The sequence below is a fragment of the Lepeophtheirus salmonis genome, chromosome 1 (assembly GCF_016086655.4).
Source record: "Lepeophtheirus salmonis chromosome 1, UVic_Lsal_1.4, whole genome shotgun sequence".
Lineage (NCBI taxonomy): Eukaryota > Metazoa > Arthropoda > Copepoda > Siphonostomatoida > Caligidae > Lepeophtheirus > Lepeophtheirus salmonis.
The window spans coordinates 40,260,307-40,278,813 of record NC_052131.2 but is presented as its reverse complement, the minus strand read 5'-3'; the positions used below and the strand labels follow the sequence as shown (position 1 = coordinate 40,278,813).

The window sequence follows — 18,507 nt, the reverse complement described above, 5'->3', positions numbered from 1 at the left end:
AGTTTTTTGATTATCACTAGTGAAGGTGAAATAGGATTTTATCCTAAAAATGTGGCAGTCTAATTGACATAGATACAAAAACGTGCACAAGCAGAGATTCATATACCTTCCCTTACAAAATTACACATACTAATAGTGTCACTAACTAATATAGATATACATTTAGCTAAAAACATTAATAGTTCAGACCTCAATTGTAGAAGAAGTACATAATAGAGTGAATGTGAAATAAGTTTTGAGGGAGAGAGACAAAAGTCCTTCATTGTACCATATTTATTATATGCCTTTGCTCTACATATATTAATCGTTTACATTTCTGATATTTATCATCCACTTTCCTCATTTTCGGAGCTTTCAGTATTTTTCTTTCTCCATTGAAGACACCAATGATATGTAAAATTATATTGGCTATAGTTGAAACTCGTTCCGAGAGCGATTTTTTCTCTTGTTCGGTTTTCCCCGATTTAGTCCAATATTTCGGTCTACAACGCAGTCTTATATCATAGACCGAAGTTCAATCGTTTTTAATTTCTAGATCCATTTTTTTTGGGTTATAATAGAAGGAGGAGTTTGTTTCATTCTTGAAATCAAAAAAAATAATTTCCATGTACTTTTATTTCGTGTTTTTTTAATTGTATTTTTGTTTGTGACTAATTAAGCAAATTCCCTGTAGGGATTTTCCATTGAGGGTAATTGTCCGGTAGGCAACTTTCCTCTGAGTGCAATTTTCTTGCGGCAATTTTCCGAGGGCATCTTTCCAGAAGGTTTTTTTCATGCAGGCAATTTTCATAGTACCATAATGACAAAAAAAAAAAAAAAGTACAAGCACACGCAACAACCGGTTTTTTTTCCTCATCATCCCAGTTATACATTGAAGTATAACGTAATCGCTTTTTCGTGCCCTCATGAAGGATGAAGTGAAACACTGGTGATTTGTTGTGGAGTTATTAGTATAAATCCTTTTTGAGCTCAGAGTAGATGAAATTATTGGCATAGGAGTAATTATTGGTTATGTCTTTACTAGATACGGAATGGGATTGTTCCTTATTTTTTGCCTTTCTTTACGACTCGCAGCTACTAAAAATATCTAAAAAATTGACAGTTAAGCTCCTCTTCTCCTCTTGTTCAAACTGTTGTGCCTACGAAGTCAATTTTAGATTCTTTTTTTTTACATACTATATGTACATATTATTAAAAATCTATTAATCAAATAACATCAAAAAGAGTCAATAAATTATATTTTTGTAGAAATAACTACATATACCTACATTAATTACTAGACATTGTTGACATTTTTATAAAGAAAAAAGGGCGTGTGGAGAAGGTGGGAGAGAGTCATACGATACTACTGAATTAAGACTCTTGTTAATATCATGTTATATGATTTTGGGGGAGAAAATGGATTACTCTTATAAGAAGTAAAAATATATTACTGGTCTAAAGAGGGGAACCTTCTTTTTTTTAAATGGCGTTAGTGCAGGAAAAATATCACGATGATATTTAAATTCGTATGTATTTATTTTATTATGCATTTTAAAACAATTTACTCTATAGATAGGCGAGAAGGCTTACTTTAGAGGGAAAGGTTAATACACTGACTGCCTATTAAGGAAATAAATAAAAAACAAAAAAAGAGCACTCGCAACAACTATTTTTCCTTTCGTAATTTCTAAACTTAGTTTTTTCTTTACAAAAATGTAAACTCTACTAATGACGAAATATGAATATAACACGGCGTTATTTTACTATAACCCACTGCAACTTATCTAATGAGAAGTTATGACAGCAAAAATACTCTGTTTTCAAACAATTATCAAATTGTGACGGTTATCATGCTAATTTTCGGTATTTTTTTTAACAAACCCAGAGATCACTTTTTTTTAGACTATAGATTAAAGTATGGATATTCAAAACGTAGACTATACTTCTTTTTTTCTTTTTTGTTCATTGTTTAATATTTTAGACACACCTCTATTCAGTAATATTTAAAAGCTCTTGGTAGGCTATGATCTATGATGATGCTTCCTATCTTTTATTAGACAGACAATGAAGCAATTTATGATATTAGACAGGATATATTTAATGCATTTATGTATGTATTTACGATGGAGATACTAATCCAAATTAAAGTTCTGCTTTTCTTGAATACATACACGTATATAAAATAATTGATTTTTTTTTGTATACATAATTTATGGAGGACAAGCTATGAAAACTACATATATATCTAAAATAACTCATTTTTTATTACATCATATGAGGAGGAGTACATATGTTTTGATTGGACAAAAATATAGAATTAATGATAAACATACAATTTTTTCTTATACATTTACACAAGGGAAACCAGGTTATTTTATGAAACTCATAAAGAAAAAAAACCCCAGTGTGATTAATAAGCTTATAAATCTTCTCAAGTGGAGTCAGACCACTAGCACCATAATCATTTTTAATGATACTATACTAACTATTCTTGACAAATAACATCCAATCAAGCAGCGTTGTTTGTTAATCTTGACCTAATTCTCCATCTCTGAGAATTTTTAATAGGAGATTTAATTATTATAAGCTTCTTTAGGAGAGGAGAGACAAATAAAAATATGAAGTTGTGGTACTAGATCATTGGTCTCGTTTGATTAGAGTTAATTGTATAAATATTAATATTTTTTTATATTATAATAATGCACATAAACCATTTTTCAATTGATATTAATGTATTAATTAAACTATAACTTATAAATTTAATATACCTGATGAAATTCAAGGTGATATTTAATTTATAGTATGTGTATGTAATTATAGATGTATATAAAATAAATATAATAATATAGGAAAAATTAACTTATAAATTCTAAGCATATTCTTGGCTGCTTCTAAATTTTTTTTATGCAGAAATTGAGTGACAAAAGTATAAATTTAAATCAAAATTCTCAAGATTTTTTTGTGGATGGTAATCTGAGCATTTGTTTTTGCTATTTTTTTTTTTTTTTTTTTCAAAGCTGTTATGATAACTAATAGGTGAAAATAATATAATAATGAAAGAGGAGTTGCTATCTGAATATGTGTTTGTAATTTTTCAAGACTGTTCTCATAATTTTTCAATAGAGAACATATAAGTATAAAGTAATTACTAGACGAAGAGTCACTACGATTTGTTGCAGAGTTGAATTGAGGATCGATATAAGAGTAATTAAGGTATATATCATTGCTAGTAAGGTTTTTGTGTATATATTGCATCTCATAGTTGCTGGCAGCTGATCTAATAAGCTTCTCTTCTCCTAAACATTCGTCAAATTATCAGGACGGTCAAGTTTATTTGAATTTCTTTCTTTAAATATACCAGCGGGTAATATTATTTCGTTCCTGAATACGGGGATACTTTTTAAAAAAATTGATTTTGGATTTTCGGTGTGGTAATAACTTGGTTATTTTATTTTTTTCTAGGATTTTGGATTTTTTGAAAAAAATATGCCTTTCTGATTATTTAATCAATATTCCGGGTCTTGAAATCTTGATGCCACAAGTGTAATATTCCATTTCAAATCTTATCACAGACAGAGAGAGAGAGACGGAATACTCCTTAATGTGTAAGCAATGGATTCGTATGGTTTTTAGTTGGAATAGAGTTGCATTTTTTTTTTTGGGGGGGGGGGAGAAGTTGAGCGAAACACAAACTACAAACTGGTTTCCGGGATCTGGGAGGAATACCAGAATCTGCCAAATAAGAATGTTTTCAAGGCCTGCTCCTTTTTCAAAGGTCGAGTCGAGGCCGTTATTGATACCAAATGGTGTATTATATTGAATAATATTTTTTTTTATGTATTCAGTTTTCATTTGATATTGGTTTTATTAAAGTCAACCGATTAGCTTAGGATGAAATTTAGTTAAAAAAATAATATTATTGGTTGTTTAATAAAGGTCGCCCTTGTATTTTCTTATTTTGATGTAAAGGATCATATTATTTCCTGTGTGACCAAATTTATCAAAGCATTTACTAACCAACTAACATTTTAGATATTTAATGAAATATCACTAAATGAGTGTAACTAAATGGTTCACCTAGCCATCCCTAGATGTGTTCAATCCTGTTATTCTTGTGATTAATTTATGAAGCCACAACTGAGTATTAGAGTTAAGTTATCATGCTTGAATCTTAACGTAATTGTTTACGGCTAGAGTCAGTTATTAACTCCATCAAATAATATACCGAAGTATACTGCATAAAAATTAGATTTAGAAAAAATGACAGTGATCTTAAGACTATAAATCTATGACAAGACCTAAAATTTGACCCATTGATTTATAAATACCTAAGTTAAAATTTATGTTAACAGCACTAAATTTCAGAATTTTCCTTTTTATATGATTGTCATACTATAGTTTAATGCCTATTAATTATGATTTATTTGATCATTTAAATATATTGATTGATTAATAGGAATGTATCGATTCAGTGACTATTTTTTTATGAATCTATTCTTGTGATTGATATAGATCGATTTAATATAATGATTTGCAAATAATGTTAATATAGTAATTTTTCAGCATAAATAATTCGTTTTGAAATAATAAAAAATTGTGACGAATCTATATATGTTAACCATTAACACAAAACAAAAACTGGAATTATTTTTCTCAACATTTAATATGGATTACATATGTATTTTTTGATAAATTATCTGCAATTTCTGTCCACAAATTATTTATATTAACCCTTTTGTTGTATCGCAAATTATACTTAAAGTAGTCATAATCAATTTTCACAATAAAAAATGAAAGATGAATGGATTTTATTTGAAAGGGTGCATATCAGGGTCATTTAAGTTTATTAAATCAAACAAAGGTTATAAATCATAATTAAAATTCTTGAGTAACTGAACTTAGCCCAAAAATTTGAATACAAAACCTATAATTGACTAAAATATGTTTATAAAATATCAGTGGGTTGTATAACATTGTAAATTTTACATTGTTCATATATGTATATGATGGAAAAAATAAACAGTGAGTTTGTCCTTTTCTTCATTTGTGTTCAATATTGTTTTTATGTTGATGTTCCACATATATACTTAGTGAAATATATATTCATTTATTTTTATTTTTGTACAAATCTGCTAATTACAAGATTACTCCATAGAGTAAAAAAATTATTTGAAGCAAAAAAAAAAAAGTCAGCGAAAATGATAGTTTCATTATTTTTAGGTGAAAAAAATGGATTTTTAATTGAATATTGGATTCCTAGAAAATACAATGTTTGCAGAAATTTGTTTGTATATAAATTTGATATAATTAATAAATTTAATAAAAATCAATTACAAAATAGTTTTTCAATTTGTTTCAATTTTTTCATTGAATGTCAATTTTTAATCTTTAAGAAGAAATGCCACAAAAAAATTCATTTTGAACATGAAATTTTAAATCTAAACTGTTTCCAGAACATTTTCTGGCAAAATTATGCAATATTTCAAAAAATAAACCAGTTATCGGGGTAAAAAAAAAATCTTGGTACTTTTATGTTTCCTTTTACAGTGCCAATAAATGCTATAAAATACGTTTTTGGAATATTAGTGCAAAATAGTTTTTTTATAATTTTCTTCTGCTAATTTTCTATTTTGCAATTCTTTTACAAAAATAAAAGATGGATTTCTTATCTAGATTATTTTATGCATATATGTTAGAATGGTATTTAAAGTTTAAACAACATTTTTTTTTAATAATACATATATTATAATGATCGTCAACCGAAGCGGTCTAAAAATTAAGAAAAAATAATATTGACAATTGTCAAAGTCATTTCCTACTCCTTCCTTGACCCAAGCAACGCTGAGTTTTCTAGCAATAACAAAAAATTTAAAGAAATTGCTTTTGCCAAATAATAATAACTAGAGTAGGTTTGCTCGGCGTTTCCTGGAACATTAAGAAATTAAAACTGATTAAGAATTCTTCTGCTTAATATAAAACAAAAAAAATGACGACTTTAAAATTTTAATAATTATTCTTGTTGTATGTTGGTGTTGGTATTTATCTTTGCATGTTTTTTTTTTTATATAATGAGATGGATTAGGTTTGCCCGGCGTTGCCTGGATCATTGAGAAATTAAAATTTACTTTGAATTCTTCGGTGTTATTAAAGGATTATAGTATATCATATGATTTAAAAAATAAAAAATATTCAAATAAAAATATCGTTCGCTCGCTTTCATATTATTGTCAAAAATACTTTATATTAATTTCCCTTTTTTCTTCTCTAAATCTTATAATCTTCTTTGAAAAAGTATGCAAAGATATCAACCAACATGCATCGAGAATCATTCTTAAAATTTTATGCTATATATATATATACATGAAATACTAGTTTCCTTGTCCAAAAATTCTTTTTTAGAAAGTGCTATTTAAGAGCCGGCCAAAAATGGTTACAATTACCATATCTTGAGCCTTAAGAAATTGCATAAAAAATTTAGGAAAAATGGTTTGGCCATGATTTCAGGACTCACATACGCCCACACGCACACGCAGACATTTGTATTTAATATACATAGATCATTTCACAATTTGCGTTTTCATAAAAATATTGGAAACTACAATTTTTTTAACTTTAATGTAAATGTCTTCCGAGGCTAGTGAATCGACCAACAAAAAATTTCATTACACTTCTGGCTCTTCCTAGAATTTGGATATAAGTCTGGTTATCTCCTACCATTTATAGCCCCACAAAAGGAGAACATCTTTACTCTATTGCAGAATCTTGCATAGCCTCTAAGCGTATTGTCATGATGGATTAGGAGAATAATATAAAAATGTTGATCATTTGAGGATGAAACTTATTTGTAAGATCTAAATGTAGGAAAAATTGTAAGGTAATGTAGGATGTAGTTATTCACCATGTAAGACTTAAAAGGGAACTAAAGGTAAGGAGAAGGCAAATTTACTAATTAAACGACATATTATAGGACCGTGTATTTTTATAATGTTTGTAAACACTAAAAGAAAGAAGGGATATTAAGCTTTCATCTTTTGTAAATACCATTAGTAGGCTATAAGGAGCATTCATAAGTTTCTTTAGAGTTTGAAGTTTTCCAAGGAGAAGAGAGGTCTTCATACTTCTTATTTCTGTATAATAATATGCATACATATCCATCTGTGTACATATTACTGGATATAAACTTTTGAGTTACCTTATTTTTCGGAACTGAAAAAAAACTCCTCAAGAATTAATTTATTAATTTCATTAAAAAGAGAAACTCTCTTCTTGAATACCAAGAAAAACTTTCATGTTGTTAAGCTTATACTTTTATTCTTTAAAAAAAAAAAAACAGTCTATTATTTTAAATTAATGTAAAAAAAAAATGAGATAGACTAAGATGAAACTTTGTAAATATTAGTTCAATGATATTAGTTACTGAGTCCAGTACACATTCTACAGCCACTTTACAGGCCTAAAAAATCATCCATCCTCACTTGCAAATTTAAAATTGAGTTCAATTTTAAGCCCAAACTGAATAATAATATTGTTTTTGTTATCGATTTAAATAAACATTTTACATATATTATTAAACTGTGGCATTACCCGAAGTTATTAGACGTCGAAGAATAAATGAGCTTTGTTTTAATGATATAGGTATGTGGAATATAATTTCCTAACAAATCCTTAGTGGTTAAGGCGGATTAACACAAGCCTGAAAGATCTCCTTCAAGAATTTTTTTACAACCTCTACGATGGCCTTCCTAACACCAAAGACATTTCTTCCTTTGAATCCCATATTTTTTTAAACCTTTTCTTCATGATATCATTTATATCCCTTTTCCTCTGTTTATATTTTTATTCAAATATTAATATATACTGAAAATGCACATGAATTATAATTCATGATATACAAAGGAGACCAATAACAAAAACAAACAGAACAAGCTTTCAATATTTCATGTCTACGAATACAAGCATATTTCGTAGATCAAAATATGCTTGTATTACTTGTTACATCAGGGATATATAGTGCACCTTGTGATTTGTTGTTATATATCCATGCATTTATACAATAAAATTTGCTTCCATAGCAGCATTTCCTCCGAAAAAAGGAGGGGAAAGAAGCCGAAATCAGTTGATATTTAGCTAATTCTTCCCAAATTTTCTTACAAAGTAAGAACTTTTTGATAAGGCACTCAATGGAAATACAACAATCGTAATTTCTGGACCATATTCATGATAAGTAATCATATTCATAAGAAAAACACTTTGATATTTGCAATCAGAAATAGTTTTAGTGTGAGTGGAACCTCATGCAAAGATAAATTCGCAGGACTCTTATATTTATTTCCTTTTTGAAGATTTGAAATTAAGTTCAAATTTTGAATATTCCTTCTTAAATTTCGAATAATATTTTTTAAACCAATAAAAGTATTCATCTATCAAAATAAAGATATCGTTCTTGGGAGAAGTTTTCTTAATAAAAATGTTGAATTTACGGCAAATGAGATTTTAGAAAGAGAAATAATTTTAAAGGGAGTTGCATTTAAGAGAAGAGAAATTGACCCTAGTGAGAGTTTTTTTAATTGCATGAAAATAATATGAAAGAATAGGCTGAGAATGCTTTTAGTGGGCAAATCAAAACGAAATCAATTTTTAGATTAAATAAAGAAGAAAAGAGATAGGGTTGGATTTAATGCCACGGTCTGGGGAGATAATCAGAGGGCTCAATAGGATGCATTATTTTGGATGTAGTACAGAGTGGTTAGCAACTTACTTACCTTAGGTAGTATATACTGTGGAACATCGAAAGAGAGAACATGTTTCTTCTGGAAACAATCCCTACAACATTCCAACATTTTTTAAGTTGGTATTACATTACTGCAAAAGTAAAAATTATTTTATTTAAATATAGATGCACAAGAACACTATTGCTTAAGGATTTTACGATACTATTGAAGAATATTGTATTTAATATATTAAAAAAATTAAAACCAATGTTTTTTATAAAATAGTAAGTGGAAATATAGATTTACCGAGGTACAAAAAAAAGAAAGAAAAAAAAATTGCGACATAAAGTCTGAAAAATACAATGACAAGTTATCAAACGGTAAACTATAATAGGATGGGGAAAAAGTAATTTCGTATTTTTTGTGTTATATCAATGCTTTATAATAAGTGTTAGAGTCATCCGATTTAAGCCATGTATACCCTGATCTGTTTGATAACTTGTTGCCCACTATAACCCAACTTAATAATGCACTTTTTGTAGAAGCCCTTGTTCCTATTGCCAAAAAAAATCAGAAACCAATTTGCACAGGCCTCTATTGAGGCCAATTTTTTACCTCCTAGCACGTTCACCATAGAATGGAACAAGTAGTAGTTACACCTGATCCGCAAGTAATACTCACTACTCAAAGAATATGTATAGTGTATTTTTCTATTCTCTCTTATTTTTGACCAAATAAGGTCACATTTTTCTTTTGGATTAGAATTGTAGTCAAATGATATTGGGAATTGAACTTAAACAATCCTATAATAAATGTACTCCCTCCCTGTATAGAGAGGATGAATTCTATCTGCACATTAACCCGTTTATCTTTTATTATTGTTCTCTTTTTTTCCTTCTTCATAAGTATCTTTTATAATCAGTAGTAACGTGCAGTTTGATGCAGTAAAAAAATGATTCAATGAATTGAATAAGTAGAACTTTTATTTTATTACTATATTTTGTACTAGCGGTAGTACCTCGAACTGCTCAGAGTATTAGGGTACGGCTAGAAGATAAATTTTGAATCAAACATACCGGCTGTAGAAAAAGTACTGAGACATGCCTCTAAGTAGTCATTAAAATACTCATAATTGATCAGGATGATGTTGTACATAGAAAATTTTATTTCATAATATTTTTTACTATAACAATGCACATTAATTATGAATTTGGTCGACATCAGCCTCAATGACACATCCATAATCCCTTGCACATATTGATAGCATAGTCTTTTTTCATGATCCTCCACTGCTGGTTAACAGAAGTCTTCATTGTATCAATATTCGAACGACGGGCATTGCAGGCCCTCTTCTCAACTTGCCAACAAATGGAGTAATCCAGTGGATTCAGATCTGGGCTGTGAGGGGGCCAAAGATTCTTGGACTAGATGTGCATGTTGCGACTCATTCAATCTTGTACAATATTGCCATTATGGGACGGAGTCCGTCCTACTGAAATACATACGTGGCCTTGTTGGACTTCTTAATTGTCTTGGTGATCTCTGGGACAAAAAATTTCTTGAACACCATCAAGTAGTCGGCCGCAAGTAACTCGTATCCAACAGGAACCTCCATCATCTTCACACAGGCCGGATGTTTGATCATGGTGACTATCTTGCTACTATTGTCAGCCTTGCCAATGCATACAACCGGATCATTTTACTTGTTTTAGACGGGTTCAACGGTAAAGGTATTTTTATCAGAGAGAAAAAATTACATGTTATTGTTATGCTTTAGATCATTTAAGAGTTGTTGACATTGCTGAAAACGGAGTTCTTTTTGATGTTGGACAGGAGTGGCCTCTCAACTATTCTAAGTAACCTTCCTCCAGGCTTTTGGATGACCTTGCCCATAGTAGACCGATGCCCCTTCTTCTTCTTTATGTACTCCGACATCTTATCGTTGGGTTGACCTGAAATGCCTCCATTATGTATTCAGGCTTCACTTTGGTGGGTGTTGTACCCTTGGCTTGTCCTTAAAGTTGTCTCCATCAGCCATTTCTGACCCGACAAGCTATGGGCTTGCTGACTTTTAAGGCCTTCATGATGTCCGAGGTTGTACTCCCGGCGCGGATTAAATTGCCTATGATTAATCTTCTTGCCTCCATCACGACATATACATATTTTTTGTTGACAAAATGTACATCAATCAAAGGCTTAGAAACTAAGCTATCCAAAAATAATCATAATTTTAAGATTTTATTAACTATACCTATTCAAAACTGTACTTTTAGAAGGGTTCATTACTTTTTCTACACCCGATATATAAAATAAACTCACAATAGAACGACGAAGGTCAACGGACAACACTCTCGAGAGAAATTATTTTCTTGAACTTAATGTAAATACGTAGGTTCGCGTCGCGGTCGTTCCTAGAGAAGGAAATATACTCCATGCATAGGGGTTTCAAAGATCATTCCTAGGTCAGATGGAGATTTTGTATTATAATAATGTTTACTTATACTTAATCAGTGCAGCTCCATCTGACCAAAATAAGGACATAAAAAATAACTCTAATAGAAATCCTCGTAACTACTCAATATTTATATCAATTCATATGGGTTCTATCCTCGAGAATAAAATGGTAATGATATGAGTTTGAAAAAAATAAAAATAATATGATGGGAGGACTGATGCGTACTTTAGGCTTTCAAATGCTCACAAATAAAAAGAAACAGACCAGATCCCCGTACGCTAAATACAAAACGCTTGAGAGTGTTAAGTCATTTTTACACACAAATTTTTATTTTATTCAAATCTTAACATATACTGAAAATGCATTTGAATTAGGATGTACATAAGACAGTAATAACAAAACCAAACAGAAACAGTGCTACATGTTCGATGCTACATGCACACGCCTTTAATTTTTCATTAATATGCTCGTGTTGTTACTTCTTATAAAAAAATATTCCTATGATTTATATCAGGAAGCGTTATATACAGTGCTCCTGTATGCATTTTGGATGCTATATTTACAAATTTGCAATATTTCATTAGTTAGTACGATTATTTTGCTATTTCTTTGTTATAGGTATGTTTATGATTTGTCTCAGGGAGCACTATATACAGAGCACCCAGTGAATGTTTCTCATACATTCATACCGATATACTTTGTTAAATATATATATTAGGTTATGATTGTATCATCTATTAAATAATCCGTGTATTGATGTCTTTTTTTGCATTACAGAAGTACGACGATAATAGTATCAATCATGGAGAAGAGGAGGAAAATATATTCCGACGAGACAGTAAAGGCAGTAATATTCATGCCATTCCATCCAGACAAGGTGAGATCCTTTGAATTATTACAGTTGTCAACAAATTTTTAACTTTTTTTACCTCCTGAAGCTCGAGTAGCATACGAAAATGAACATTATAACCCGAAAGTTCTGCTCACAAAAGCGGAGATGTCGGATTATAAAGTTCTTTTCCTGTTTTTTGAGGTAAAAACAATCGGAAACAGAGTATCTCAATCCAAGGGCAAAAATTTGTTCACGAGTTCTATTGTCTGTTAACATATTTTTAAAAAGCTCTTCTTTAATTCATAGATAAGGGAGGAACTACAAAAAACCCTGGTGGTGGAAACCGACGTATATCAAAATCGCATTCCTTATTGGAGTCAGAGCTTCGACGCTCACCCTTAGCAAACGCTTCCAACTCTGGTGTAACACGAAACAATAGTTGTTTGAATTGCAAACTCATAATTATGGGAGAATCCATTTCATATGCGGATGGACGATGTCCACAATGTGGAGATGATCAAGAGCAGCGTAGATTAAAATGAATACATATATTATATGTTCCTTATTCATGCTTTATTTGTAATGATCCTAATGTTACCCTGACACAAATATTATCCTATCAATAGTAATAATAATCCCCCTTCATTCCCCCATCTTATCCCTTTTCCTATCTTCAGACCCTTAAACATATAAATATATTATTACCTATTTATAAACTATATTTATTTTCTAAAAATAGAGCGTAATAAATGTTTAAAATTATTTTTTATGATTAATTTAGTATGCACAATGTGTCCTATTTATTAATGGGATAATGGAATTGCAGCTATAACAAGAGACGTAAAAATTGTTGTAATATTTAGGAGTGGTTAGATTCAAAATAAGTATACAGAGATAAACTGAAAAATATTAGTGTTCATATTAATTATTAGCGACAGTATTCGGCATTACTCGGAGTCATTTGTAAAACTATTACACATTGGATTATACGTATTTCCTGCACAAATAACAGTCTTTCATTTTCAATGAATGCAAGTAGATATGATAAGTATTTACAAGCAAATTTCTAGCACCTCTTTGCTCTTGTGAAATATGCGTTATATAATTCAAAATTATCAACTCTATTGTATAATGAATAATTATCTGAATATTAACTTGATTGAAATTGAATTTATGCAAGAATATGTGTTTTAAAATACTAAAAGATTTGTTTTTATTTGTATGTATATAAAAGAGCTACTGTCCAGGGATAATTGACGATTGGTTCTTACTCAGATTGGGTAAATAAATATAATGATGCAAGGCTCTCAAATTTTGAACTTGCTTGAAAATTGGAGATCTTATGTGAATTTACAAAATAAAAATATAAGAAAATCATGTTTAGAGAAAAAAATTGTATAAACCTCACGCAAAATGCGTGAGACTTTACAAACCAGATTTGCGAACTACTGGTGCGAAGGATTTGGTTCTTTTTCCGCATAATTCTGACCTCCTTTAGTCTCAGATAGCCACATCCTCTGTGTTGAGAGGGGACTAAAAGGTTTCTCAAGTTTTATTTTATCTGTGTGTGATATTTGTACGCTTAAAAGATTTTCATCGGATAGATGTGAATATTGTTATGCATCTTTGAAATTCTGTAATGTCGTTGATAAATAGTTACTAAGTTTTATTTACGTCTGTATAGTTCTTTTACGGCAGAATATGGTTCTAAATCGTATAGATATCCTAAAAATGTGATTTTTTTGAAGGACTTTAAAGGCCAACCCTGAATATATTAGAGGTTTTAAAGGTTATTTTTGTATATAACGACTCGCAACAACAATAATAAATTTATTTTCAGAACAAGGACATACCATGCCCTGAATTTTGTAGTACAGATTATTATTACACTTATTATATTTTGAAATATAAATTAAAAATAATTTTATCCGGGCCCAAGTATCGGTGAAATTGGCATTATGATGCCAATTCCGATAACGGATTTGATACTTTAAAAAAACGATTAATTCCGATTTCAATGCATCCGTACATGCTAATTTAATATAATTTATTAAATCATCACAATAGAAATAATGTTCATTATTAGATGTTCATAGAAAAGGTAGACAATTTTATACCTATCAGTATTCAAGATAATCATTTTTTTCCATTTTTCACTTTTAAAAAACAGGTTATTCGTTAAAATTTTATCTATTCCAAATAATTATAAAAATAAAATAAAAAATGTTTTTTGTGTCTTCTAAAAGTAAAATGATTTATCAAATTGGGATGTATCAAAAAAAAAAAAATTGATTAAATTAAAAATCATAATTGCATCTCTTTAGGGGAAAATGTTTTCTACTCAAAATTAAATAATAAATTGCAAAAACTGCTAAGTCAAAGAAAATTCTTTCTTCAGATGATCAATTAGAAAAAAAAAATGTAGGAGCTAAAAAATCTAAAGGATTTACATCACTAAATATTAGTGTTGTGTTTTGGTGTGAAAATCCTAGACCGGTCTGAGACCGATATATTTTTTGTTGGATCGAATTAGTTCAGTCCAACAAAAATATCGATCTGGATTGGTCTTAGGAAAATTTGGTCTAGATGGTCCAAAGGAAAAATTCGGTCAAGTTCGGTCCCAAAAAAATTGGTCTATACCTATTTGATAGTTAAATTGTTTCTAACATATGATATTTTCAACTACAATGACGTCATACAAAAACAGAGATAGCTCGAATTAATTTTAATCCTGTCGTTCCGTGGAATATGGAATTCTGAATTCTAGCATCTCTTGAGATGGATGTTAAAGTTAAAGGTATCTTCCTTCGATTCCTTTCAACATAGAAATCCACTTAATAATAAAATATATAAGTCACAAAATATAAAGTCATTTTCTGCACTAACTAATGTGCGAGGAATCGGATTCTCATTACTTATAACTCAACTGATTTGCTTGAATAATTGCATGAATAAATAGATATTTTATGGACATACAGTATTTGTTCTAGAAAATATCGTTTAATTTTGAGATTTTTTGAAAAAAATCAATGATGGTTGATCTAGAAAAAAAAAAAAAAATATGATCTCTCATAATATATGAGACCAAAAAAAATTGTTCCATAAGGTAGGACTGAAAAAAATCCGTCCACTGTCTGAGACCGTGGTCTGGACGGAAAAATCGGTCTAGAAATAATCAGTTAAGACCGAACGAAACAAAAAAAAAAAAATTGGGGATGGACTAAGTCTCAAAACTACTAAATATGTCCTATCCCTAGTCTTTCTTGATCGACTCTGTGTGAACGAGGGAACCTATTTGGGTACTTGTTTTTTGAATAATTATTATTTCAACCGACAATTTGTCTTTTTCCTTAGAGTCTCTTTAGATGTTACGATTTACTTATAAATATCCTTGTGATAATGAGCTGTCTTCTATGAATTTTGGTGGGGAAATAATGAGATATACTATAACAATAGGCCATAGCTATAGAAGTAAAATCCACACATCGTTAAGTATGTGAGGATATAAATCTACATTATGCATGTATAAGTTGATTGTAGAATTTTATTGTAATGTACGGCCTTTAGGGTATGGGCAATAGGAATAGTTAAAAAATATATGAGATTAAACGATTTTTTGTAAATAACTGGAATTTTTGTACAACAAAAAATAATTTATTAAGAATAGCTATGGATTTTCGAATTTTTTCAATAAATCCAAGAACCATCATCCCCCCCCCAAAAAAAAAAGATAAATATATATTATTCTGTGGACACCCCTGATAACTGTCTATGAGGCACCTGCGTTGATCAAAGAATGGCGACTGGAGAACTTTAAGCATTAGTAAAGAGCAAGAGTAGAGCCAATCAATAGCTTACAACAAAAAATAGGATTTGTTTATGTTTTTTAAATTATAATTATGAAGCATTGTGGTTGAAATAGTGATATTTGGGATTGCAAATCCTTATTATTATTAGCCTATAATTTATTTTTTCATAGTTGCAACCAGAAAAATCTTTTAATTTGTCATTATTCTTTCATTTGGAGGAGAAAACAAATTTGTATACCCAGCAGTGTGTGCACTCATGAATGACGAAGAGCAACGATGAGGATTTGTTGTAAAATTATTAGAGTAGAATTGAGTATCGACATCAGAGTAATTCCTACGTTTATGTTTGCTAAATTCAGAGTGGGATTTGTGATTATTTCTTCCTATTTCTAGCTAATCACAGCTAATTTAATTAAACATCATGACAGTTTATTTTCAAAATGTTCTTAGGGTCTCCAAATGTTATTTATAGTCTATAGACATCATTGGGCAATTTTGAATTTTTTTTTGAAAAATATTTCAAAGTAGCTTAGTACACACTACATTTTTTTAATCTCGAATGACAAATTTGTATAAAAAAATTTATATCAACAATGGACCACACTGTATATAATTGAAAATAAAAGTTTTATCACACATTCACACAGTAATAATGAAAAAAGTTTTTTCATCGATAATAATTTTACACTATATTTGTGATTAGTTAAATATACTTTTATCAGTTGAAAAGATTTTTTTTTTTTTTGGCAATTATTTCTTTATTGTCAAAGGCAGAATTACAATTTATACATACCTTATATATAGCCATATATATATTTTAAATATCTATGTGTTTTTTTGACGACAGATCATTATTTAATTTTTATATTTTTAGAAAAGATTTCAATAGTTGATTTGCTTTCTATTCCTTTCAAAAAAATGTATATAAATTATTATAAATTTTTTTTTTATATTTTTTGAACATTTATATACTGTATGCGTCATAATGTCTTGTGAGTGATTAATAAAATTCAAAGCTTCTACCTACACCGTAGGTAGCCTCAAAGAGTGGAGTCCTTTTGGTTGATGATATTTGGGTATGTGAATTCATTTACTGTGTCTTTAATAAATATGGAAGGGGAAAACTTTTCCATCAGAGCTAATATAACCGAACATCATGACTCTGTCAGGATGTTTGGACTTTTCTACATATCTTAATTCTGATAGAGCAGCCTTGGCTGAGGTGCTCTCTGTATGATAATAGATGACCTTATCAACGACAAACATCTTCCCACCCCTTTGGTGTTTGCTTATTTTTGAGAAAGTTGAAAAATCCGCCGTAATCTTCCAACTCGCTTCTGTTGTTGTAATACAGTAAACATTTGGATTTAGCGGCTTTTTAAACCCGAAATATTTCTTTAATAAGTTCTTCATAGTTATTTCAGCGATGTTATTGTATCTTGCAATCTTCTTTAAAGTAATTGAAGGATTAAATTGAATAATAAAGGTAATTTCCTTCATTTTGGCCTCGGTAAGGACTGTGAGGGATTTCTTCTACCTTTTTTCAAGTTTCCAGTAGCTTCAAATTTAATTGTATGTTGTTGACAGTCAGCACATCTCAACCAATTTGTCTCCAGCATAAATAAGCATTTATATTTTTGAAAGAAAATTTGACATCCTTGATGACAGAAAAAGATGTCACTTCTTAATAATAATATTAAATAATAAGTAAAAATAAGAACTATATCACAAAAGCTTGTTGAAAATTTCATAACATTGGAATCAATCGTTACTTTGATTTGCACACACAAACAACTGTAAAGTAACAAACGGAACCAGGGACGTACGCAGTATTTTCTTTCTCTATTAACCTGTCTTTCAGAAGAAAGTTCTTCAAAATTTTTTTGTAGAAAATAAATCTTAAATTTAGCTATATCCCCTCCAGCCCCCTTGTGGACACCCCTATGATTATATCATTATAATTATAATTAAAACCTCTCAATTCTTTAAATAATAGATAGCTAGATAGGTCAAAGAAACAGTTTTTGAAGATTGAAACTTTTGAAACATCTTTTTTTCATCTATGAGCAACAGATCATCCAAAATATCAGATACCCTAGTACACACGTTAAGATAATTATAGTTTTAAAAAAATCTATAGTTTAAGTATATTTTTATCATTTATTTTTACAAAAATAAGAATTACTATAATCTATTTTGATTTACTCTTTAAAAAGGAAGTTCCTAATAACTTCACTGTTAACGATGTCCAATGCTCCATCCTATGCATGGACTTTCTGAGTTTGAATTTGACTGTGAAATTTAAATTATAGCTATTATTATATTAGTAAATGACATTTCAATCTTAAAGCCCAAACTGTAAAGATATTCTTATCCTATTCAATCCTCAAATTTCGACAACTAAAGAGATCATATGTTTTTTGTATTTATCAACCACTAAAAATCATGTTTTATTTCGGAAGGGTATTGAAACCATATTTTCACATCCATTCGTTATGTTTCAAAATCCTCCCCGTAATATGAAGATGGTTACTTGCTACAAAGAACCGAGTTGTTTTCCGAGGCACAAGTTAAGTCTTGAAATGAGCACAGCACAATCTATGATTGTGATATGTTAATGAATTATTTAGATATATTTAATGTTATATTCATGAAATGTATGCATACTTTCATGGACTGAATGATGATGATTGTTGAAACTTGTAGGATTCAATCCAG

General features: G+C 29.6%; 1 protein-coding gene across 1 annotated transcript in view; it reads left to right on the top strand.

Moving 5' to 3' along the window:
- LOC121127720 (uncharacterized) overlaps positions 1-12,742 on the top strand; it is a 36,302-nt gene extending 23,560 nt beyond the window's left edge. Inside the window, exons 3-4 of the mRNA XM_040723206.2 lie at positions 11,926-12,025; positions 12,287-12,742. Coding sequence (XP_040579140.1) covers positions 11,926-12,025; positions 12,287-12,522 — 336 coding nt within the window. The 3' untranslated portion in view covers positions 12,523-12,742. The remainder of the gene's footprint in view (positions 1-11,925; positions 12,026-12,286) is intronic.
- The last annotated feature ends 5,765 nt before the right edge of the window (positions 12,743-18,507 follow it).